Here is a 9,712-nt window from a genome sequence, read left to right on the forward strand (position 1 = left end):
TGTACAATATGTACATGGTGTGATAAATACACATTCTATCTATCTATCTATCCATCTATCTATCTATCTATCTATCTATCTATCTATCTATTTACCATGGGATGGATGGATGGAAGTATGGATGGATGGATGGATGGATAGCATATTGCATTATATGACATCCTATAATTTAATTCAGGACAGAATTTGCTTTGGTGACTTTGCTCAGTCTTGAAGGCCTTCTGTTTGAGCACTGAACACAGAGAGGTTTGTTTCTGGAACCAGATCTGAGGAGAATGAATTGCCTTTCCTGCGCTGATTCTCCTGACTGTCTGCGGCCGTGTGCTTGATTGGCCTCCTGTTCTTCTCTCAGAGTTGAATCGGTACGGCGGAGGATTCCCAAATCTGATAAAGAGCCCTTTTTTCTTTTAGGTTCGGGGAGGAATATTTGATTGAGTGCAGTGGAGAGGCCAAAGAGCTTAAGTACAGCATGAAGGAGAGCGATGGGAAAGAAGAACCAAACGGCCCCAGAACGGTCATCAGGAGAAGCTGTGATAGACGCAGCTCTCTGCTCTCTGCACTAACTCCGTCACTTTCTGGCAGAGTGCCCAGTATTGATAGAAGAGATCCCATCCCTGCCCCCCCGCCCCCCGCCCCTGACCCCTGTGACCCCCACCTCCTCACGGTCACGTGTGAGAGTTCAGTGAGTCGTGGCCGGAGGTTCAGTGCCACCAAGATAATTGCCATGTGATAAAGAGGCAATTGCATGTGTGTTGACCGGGGGGGTGGAGGGGGGGCGAGGCCCCATTTCTACCCCCCATCCCGTTTTTATTAAGAGAGAGAAAAGGTTACAGCCGCAGTAATGAAAACTGAGCCCAAGGCAATTCCACTTTCCCGACCATGGCAAACATTCCAAGTCTACTTGCGGTCAGAGAATAAATAAATCATGCCCCCCCCCCCAAAAAAAAAAAAAGAAAGCGGACTTCCCTTGTAGCAAAAATAATGCGCGAGGCCAAATAAAATGACTGTCATCCCCAGGAAATCACCAGCTGCTGGAAGCGCATTCATGTAGGTGGAGGGACACACTTTGGCCCCCAGACTGAATCCACATGCACACACAGGCGCGGATGCATCGCTGTCAGGAGGGGGCTTGGCTTCCGCCGGATGGTCTGCCCAATCCTCCACAATGTGCTTATGACCATCTGCTTTAGTTCTGCACTCTTCTTTCCAGCAGATCGTCGAAGGTGGCGTTTCTTAACCCGGTCCTTGGGGACCCCCAAACAGTCTGCATTTTTGCTCCCTCCGAGCTCCCTACCAGACAGTCCACGTTTTTGCTGGAGTTGGGAGGGAGCAAAAATGTGGACTGCCTGGCCAGCAGCTCGGAGGGAGCAAAAATGTGGACCATCTGGCAGGCAGCTCGGAGGATGCAAAAATGTGGAATGCCTGGCAGGCAGCTCAGAGGGAGCAAAAATGTGGACTGCCTGGCCGGCAGCTCGGAGGATGCAAAAATGTGGTATGCTTGGCAGGCAGCTCGGAGGGAGCAAAAATGTGGACTGCCTGGCAGGCAGCTTGGCGGATGCAAAAATTTGGGCTACCTGGCAGGCAGCTTGGAAGTAGCAAAAATGTGGACTGTCTGGCAGGCAGCTCGGAGGATGCAAAAATGTGGACTGTCTGTGGGTCCCCGAGGACCGGGTTGGGAAACACTAGTCTAAGTGACTGAGACCAAGGACAGCGAGAGGAGCAACGTACTGTATGAGTCAGGCTTGAGAGACACCGAAACGTGTGATTAACATCTCTGTCTCCATCTCTTCCTCCTCCTCTTCCTTCCTGTAGCTGATGCAGCAGCAGGCCGCCATCATGGCCGCCACACATGGCAGCTACATGACGCCCAGTGTGGCATTCCCCACCACTCAGATCCACCAGGTGGGGGCGCTCAGCATGAACGGGCTGCCACCCACCTCCCTAACCCCCGTGTCCGGTGAGTGACTTCATTCTGCCCTTTACATGCAAGGAATCATACCTGTTTCCTTGGTGCTGATTTATTTAATTACGAATCATACAGGTGTCATTATGTTGAATCGCTTCTGTTCCATGATTCGGTTTTTGTGCGCTGTGTTGTGTTTTGTCGATCGCTGTGTATTTGTTTCGCAAAATAAATGATAGTCGCTTGCCTACCTGTCTCGTGTTGCTCAACCACGTTTGTACCTTTTGTGCAGATGTGTAACAGATGTGCAAATATTGTAAATGCTTGTCTTCTCACCAACCAGCCACAGTAAATCATCGCATTCGCTTTACTATTTATCTCTCTCGATAGGGTCGTAACACTGAAGAGCTCTGCTCTTGATTAAGAGGTAAACAGTCAAAGCATTTTTGACCATTTATATTTAGTCAGAAATCCAAGCCAGAAGTCAGAGTAGTTAAGGGTGATTGTGAAGTATATTTTTCTTTTCTATAACATACTAGGAGTCAAATCATTTATCCTTTCACTGCCCATCTGTGCACGGTAGCTGCATTTTGATGTTATTTCCCGTTTCTCCTGCTTTATGCAGTCGTCTTTGCAGAATCTTATCCCTGCTTAGACAAGGCTTTGATATTGCTGGTGCTTTTTGTACTGGGAAGACTGGGAATGTGATTTTCCACAGCAGCCTTCACTTCGCTCTGTCATTTAATCTATAACAGAGCAATACAGGTCTTGGTGTGAGAGTTACCCTCCGAAACTAAAGCAGCCCTAAAACTGAAAGGTCTCTGAGAGAAATATATATATACAGTAGATATATATGTATGTGTGTGTGTGTGTGTGTGCGTGTGTGTGTGTGTGTGTAGACTGATCTTTCTTTGGGCCCTGAAGCCATTTCCACTTCAGTGAGGGGTTGAACAGGTCTGCAAATGAGGTCACATGATCTGAGACTGTGGTCTGCCCTTCCAGGCTGCAGAGACAGAGAGGATATTGTTAATAATTGTCTTGAGGTGAATGAAAGGACCTTAATTCCATGCCCTTTAATCTTCCTTCATTCCCACAGCATCCTTAATATGAGACACATTAATACTGAGTCGCATTAGTCCTTTTATCAGGCGGCACAGTGGCTCAGTGGCTCAGTGCCTGATGCTGCTGCCTCACGCCTCCAGGGCTGGGGGGGGTTAAGGTCATCATTGTCAGGATTAGGGTTTTGTCCATAGAAATTAATGGACGGTCCCCACAAAGGTTACAGGTCTGTGTGTGTGTGTGTGTCTTTGCCTGTTCTCCCTGTGTTACACAGTTTTCCTTTGGGTGCTACAAATTCCTGCCTCAGTCCAAAGACCATTATATAACAGTCACACTTTAGCAGTTTTATTATTATAGCGCAATGTAAATGTAGCCTGTTAAGTAGTCTTAGGACCTTTGGATCAAAAAAAAAGTGCCTGAATATATGGAATTGAGCAGCTGGTTATAGGGGGGGGGGGGGAAACTGCCCATACAAGATGTGTGTAGAGCAGTGTTTGCCAATCCGTTCCTCGAGGACCCACAGCCGGTCCGTGTTTTTGCTCCCTCCAAGCTCCCTATCAGGCAGTCCACATATACAGACCACACAAGGGACCGGATTGGGGAACACTGCTCTAGACCTTCAAGAGCAGGCGCCGTGTGGTGAGAATGTCACAGACCATGTGCCGTCGATGCCCTGTGCTGACGGGTTGCCATGCCAAGGTATAATGCAGCTGCTGAGGTGGATTCTGTGGTGTACCTGTAGACATCTGTGAGGGCTGTGGGTGACATCCAGGCCGTCCTCAGATGCTTGAGGAAGTAGAGGAACCAAAGGAGCTTCCTGACAGCAGCTGAAGCCTGGTGTGATCACTTAAGGTCCAGGGTGAAGGTGACTCCCGGGAGTTTAAAACTGCTGAATGTCTCTACAGCTGCCCCGCCCACGGAGGTGGAACTGCGACCTGTCCCTGGCTCACACACACACACACACACACACACACACACACACACACACAGCCCTGGCTTCCTGCAGTCAGCGAACACCTCCATAGTCTTGCTGACGTCCAGAGAGAGGTTGTCGTGCCCTGACACAAACTTCTCCAAGGTTCTCTGACAATCAGGAGAAAGTTCCGAAATTTAGTAAAGCAGTCATTCGAAGTTATACCAAGAAGTGCAATAAACAATCGCACGCAACCTACAGGTAATCTACATGTAAATTACAGGCCATGCGTGTGTATAACTCAGCTCCCATTGTTTTATAATGACATTTAGTTTTAGAAAAATAAATGAGAACATCTTTGATTTAATGTGAATTTCACACTTTGATGGAAGCACAAACGAGTGATTACTGTGGGTACAATACTTCCCATTTGGATGCATCATCTCGTTGTTCATTTGAATGCATAATTAGCACAATAAATACTTCGCAAACGGAGAGTCATTTCAGTGACTCAGTGTCTTCAACTCAGGTCGAGGCTGTAAAACTGTAATTGCGCATTGATTGAAAAGTTATTTATATTCTCTGTTCATGAAATATCCAGTAAATGTATAAGTGGTTGACAGATGGATAAATGAATGTGAAGTGTTTTTTAACTTATGATATGAGGCAGTTAAAACTGATTTGCTTAAATACTTGCTAACGGCTGGTATCTCTAGTGGTGCAACCAGTATATGTTAAGGAATGACAACATGCTGTTCCTTCGTGCTGACTGAAATGTGTGTGTACAATTCTGTCCTGCCAAGGAAAGACACCGAAACTATTTTTCTGAGTTACGACTGACATTGGGTCTCTTACCCTCAGTTCTGCCTTGTAACAAAATATCTTAGTTCAACTACGGTATGCTCAATTATGAATAAATAAACTGCTGTTTCCCAACCCAGTCCTTGAGGACCTTCAGATGGTCCATGTTTTGGATCTGGGAGGGAGACAAAACATGGACTCTCTGGCAGGGAGCAAAAATGTGGACTGCCTGGCAGGCAGCTCAGAGGATGCAAAAATGTGGACTGCTTGGCAGGCAGCTCGGAGGATGCAAAAATGTGGACTACTAGGCAGGCAGCTCGGAAGGAACAAAAACATGGACTGCTTGGCAGGCAGCTCACAAGGAGCAAAAACATGGACTGTCTGGCAGGGAGCAATAATGTGGACTGCCTGGCAGGCAGCTCGGAAGGAGCAAAAACATGGACTGTCTGGCAGGGAGCAAAAATGTGGACTGCCTGGCAGGCAGCTCGGAAAGAGCAAAAACATGCACTGTCTGGCAGGGAGCAAAAATGTGGACTGCCTGGCAGGCAGCTCGGAAGGAGCAAAAACATGCATTGTCTGGGGGTCCCCGAGGACCAGGTTGGGAAACACTGAAGTACACTATGTGGGGAGGGTCAGACTTTGAAGCCCTTATTCTCAGTTTCATTGTCAGCATAGTTACTGCATTTTGCCTTTGATTTGCCAGATGCATTTTCTCTGAGCTCATTCTCATGCCTTTCAGAAACGCCCTCCATTACTTAATTAGGGCAAAAATCTGAGAATTTGGTTTGGCAAACATTGGCAATTAAAATAATGTGAAATTAACTACTGGTGCGTGGAGAGCTAATTAATGCATTTGTATCTTTTATAATACTAACCATGGTTGATGTCACTGCACCTTAATTAAACTGTCTGTTCCAGTCTCTGACCATTAGGGTCAGATCATCAAAAGGCTAATTCCTAATGCCAAGTTTAGAATATGTTTTCTCCAAGAATGTTGTATGGGAAATTATATGGAGAATTAGTTTGAAATGTTATCAATCTCTTTATTGTATGCAGTTTATGCAGTTACTGAAATGCTGTGTACTTTTCCTACTGCAGAAATGCTTCAGCTCATAGTATTCATTCAGCTATTCCTCTATTTGCTCTCATCTCAAATTCACAGCCCATTCCTCTTCTCGCTGCATGACTGCCTCACAAAAACTCCCAAAACTGATTTCGTTTTCACCCTCTCTTGCGTGTGTGTGTGTGTGTGTGTGTGTGGTGGGGGGGAGGGGTCTAACAATTTGGGGACCATAAAACAATGCATTTACCTGGCAATCAGGGGTGTTTGTGAGTGACTGCGTGCATCTCATTATGTGGCCCGTGTGTCTTTGTTTGCCTGCAGCCACTTACTATCCTGCTGCTGTCAGATTGCAGAGACGGCATGCACAGCAGTCTCCATAGCAACCCCTTTATCAGTTCAGTAGCATCTCTGCTGCAGACTGAAGCTGCTCTTGGGTTAACCCTAACCCCAGCCACAAACCACTGACCATGAACATACGCCCTGAGAGTCACATTGACTTTCTGTCTGACTGAATGCTCTGTGTCTCCTCTGAATACAGTATTTTAAAGCTATACAGTGAGTTGTCAGATTAACAAAAAAATTGCATGAATATTTGGTAACACTTGACACTGTCATCTATAATGCATTATAAATACCTTCATAATGCATGATGATGTTTGCTATAAGAATTAATAAAACACTATAGCATCTTCTGTTGACAGTCATAAGGCATTATATGATTATAATACTGCATAAGCATAAGCTCCAGTGCAGCTCTCATCTAGATACCTTCATAATGCATGATAATGGTTCGTACAAGCATTAAGGATGCTTTGTACTGCATTATGAAGGTATCAACAGTGCATTATAGATGAGCGCTTCATAAAGCTACATAATGCATAATAAACATGGCTGTAATGTTTTATGCCTTTTTATAAATATAGATGTTTATAATGCTTTATGAATGTGTTATGAATCTGTTCATAGATTCTTATAGATATTTGTAGAAAGTGTTACCGAGTATTAAACCCATTTATATGCCAGTAATAAGGGTAATAAGAAGCGTTCACAAAGCTCCCCAGAGAGAGCCCTGCCTTTGCCCGCTGTGCCCGCCGGCTCACGCTCTCCCCCCGGATCCGCCCTCCCAGGCCTCAGCTCCCCGCCAACCAGCATCGCTACCTCCGCCGTGCCCAGCATCGTCACGCCCATCGTGAATGGCTTCACAGGCCTACCCCCACAGCCCAACGGCCACCCGGCGGTGGAGGCCGTCTACGCTAACGGCCTGTCCCCCTACTCGGGCCAGAGCCCCACAGCTGCGGACACTCTGCAGCAGGCCTTCACAGGAGTGCAGCAGTACACCGGTAAGCCCTGTCCGCATAGCACCCCTCACCAGACACTCCACTGCGTTATATACATTTATATATGGTACCACATTAAGGCTCCCTATGCCACTTATACAGTATATGGTAGGAACTCATATATATATAACTGTTATAACTTGTTTATAATTGTCTATTAATGAATTACAAGGTCTTGCAACCTAATTAATAACTTAATTATAAAACATTCATAAACCCTTTATAAGCGTAATCTTATTGCATTGTAGTACTTCACATTCTATTTCAGTCGCAACATATTTTAAATGTAGTTATGACTATTATGCAATCAACTTTGTTTTTATCTTGACAAATCAAGTTTTCACAGTAAGGATGATGTGAATATCATTTGCAGCTGCGTTTCTAAAAGAATCTCAGTTGAAAGCAAATATATTCTCTTTCTGGCAGCTATTTATCCAGCAACTACACTGACTCCTATTGGACAAGCACTGCCACAACCAGCTCAGGTGATCCAGCAGCAGCAAAGGGAAGGTGAGTGTGAAGCGTTGGCCCCACAAAACTGTACAATGGGATGTTTGGTTATTAAAGGAGTCTATCAATGAATGATACATTTTAAATCAAAACTGCTGTTTGTATTCATTGTTGGCTATGCTGCTGTTTTCGTAATTGAAGAACATGCACAGGGATGGAAATTAACTGGTACACAAGTACGCAGTCACCTTTAAAAATGATACGTGGGACAATCGATTGTGGTAACAGTGTAAATGCGCTGCTATGGAAACAAAATATAATGCATTTCATCTTTATATGCTAACTCTAGTTCATTTGCGGTCTACAGGTTAAAATGCAAGGTATTGTCTTGTCATAGCAGCGTTTTTACAATCGATTGCCGCACGTATCGTTTTTAAAGGTGAATGCGTACTTGTGTACCAGTTAATGTCCATCCCTGAATATGCAGCATTGTTTCACAGTCAAAAGCATTTTACATGTTTTATTGCAATGGGGTTGTAGCCTTCAGTCTTCTGGTGCCAGAACAAATCTGGAGGGGAGCATGTGAAGGGTGGGGGTGGTAAAAGTTGTCGATTTGGGGTTGGGGGGCTTCGGGTAAGCAAAAGTTCCGCAGGCATTCCCCCGGGGGAGACCGGTGTTTATCTTTAGTAAGACGAATGCTTTTATCAAAAAATAAAATATTTTTTAAAAAAAGTCTGTGTCCTTGGTGGGTGGCATTGTGGGAGGGGGGGGGGGGCATACCCCACGAATGCCCCTCCATGACACTGACCCTAAATTCACGTCTTCAATCAAAATCTGTGCTTCATTTTACTGTGTCTCATTCGTTTCAGTCATTTTTGTGTGAAATAACATTTTCATTTCTTGTGAAATTACGTTTTCATTTTATAATTATTTCATAGAAAACTGTTAATACAGAACAGACATGAACAGAATTCCTTCACATGGTGGCCATAATAATGTTCTCAAAGTATGAGGACGAGCAGCCGCTGTAACGACTATCAGTACGATGGCGCTGACGGGTTTTTCTTTAATTAACTGGGCCCAGATGAGAAACCGGGGGCCCGAAAGGCTGTGAGATCACATGCTAGATGAATGTGTGACTCTCTGTTTCCCGTTTTAGGACCTGAGGGCTGTAACCTGTTCATCTACCACCTGCCACAGGAGTTTGGGGACAACGAGCTCATGCAGACGTTCCTGCCCTTTGGAACGGTCATCTCCTCCAAGGTGTTCATGGACAGGGCCACCAACCAGAGCAAGTGCTTTGGTAAGTGCTGCCGCGTCTTGCTAAAAAGGCAAACGATTTTATGAAATAGACACAGTAAGTGGAAGCCTATGTGGGAACCATCCTGCGTGTCTGAGAGAAACTTTTACTGCATCAGACACATGCCCCCCCCCCAAATAACGTCCATCAGAGTTTTTGTATTAGCTGTGACCTTGAACCTGCGGTGCTCGGTGCCCTCGTCTCCCCGGGGTCTGTAGAGGTCAGGCTCAAGCCTGTCCACGTGGGTGCCGTGCTGCCCAGCTAGTGTCGATGCTGCTGGGGCGTTTACGATCAGTCGTTTCAGAGGTGACGTGGGACACAGCTTGATAGCGCCGTCAACAGGACAGCGTAACTCTCCGTCGCCCCCTGCAGGCTTCGTCAGCTTTGACAACCCCGCCAGCGCCCAGGCCGCCATCCAGGCCATGAACGGCTTCCAGATCGGCATGAAGCGGCTAAAAGTGCAGCTGAAGAGACCGAAGGATGCCAGCCGCCCTTACTGACAGGAGTGAGACTGCCAGCGTGACTTGCCACAGTACAGGTGAGTCACAGGTGATCGGCAGCCGTCAGTCTCTGGGCCTTTTCCTGCTAGTCATGCTGTCTGTTTCCCAGACATGCCCCTCTAACAATTTTTCATTCTAGGAACATTTACCGAACGTTACGATTAAGGTACGGAAACATTCAAAGCGTCCAGATGTTCCCGTAATGTAATCCCTCTACTGTAGCTACTGCGACAACGAAGAATAATAACGTAGAAACAAATAAAGCAGCAGTTAGCGCCTCAAAGATCATGGGTTTGAGGATGGATGGTGCATTTGCAATATGCACATGTAGCACATCCGTATAATATTATTTTATTTAAAAAAATAAAAATAAAAAATTTAACAGG

General features: G+C 45.7%; 1 protein-coding gene across 2 annotated transcripts in view; it reads left to right on the forward strand.

The window, feature by feature from the left end:
- The window catches only part of LOC111836699 (CUGBP Elav-like family member 5), a 115,712-nt gene that overhangs the window by 100,351 nt on the left and 5,649 nt on the right, over positions 1-9,712 (forward strand). For both annotated transcript variants that reach the window (XM_023798212.2, XM_023798211.2), the window contains exons 7-11: positions 1,813-1,957; positions 6,867-7,079; positions 7,503-7,586; positions 8,686-8,829; positions 9,199-9,364. In XM_023798212.2, the coding sequence (XP_023653980.1) occupies positions 1,813-1,957; positions 6,867-7,079; positions 7,503-7,586; positions 8,686-8,829; positions 9,199-9,326 (714 nt within the window). In that variant the 3' untranslated portion in view covers positions 9,327-9,364. The remainder of the gene's footprint in view (positions 1-1,812; positions 1,958-6,866; positions 7,080-7,502; positions 7,587-8,685; positions 8,830-9,198; positions 9,365-9,712) is intronic.

The sequence above is a fragment of the Paramormyrops kingsleyae genome, chromosome 21 (genome assembly GCF_048594095.1).
Source record: "Paramormyrops kingsleyae isolate MSU_618 chromosome 21, PKINGS_0.4, whole genome shotgun sequence".
NCBI classification, from domain to species: Eukaryota; Metazoa; Chordata; class Actinopteri; order Osteoglossiformes; family Mormyridae; genus Paramormyrops; species Paramormyrops kingsleyae.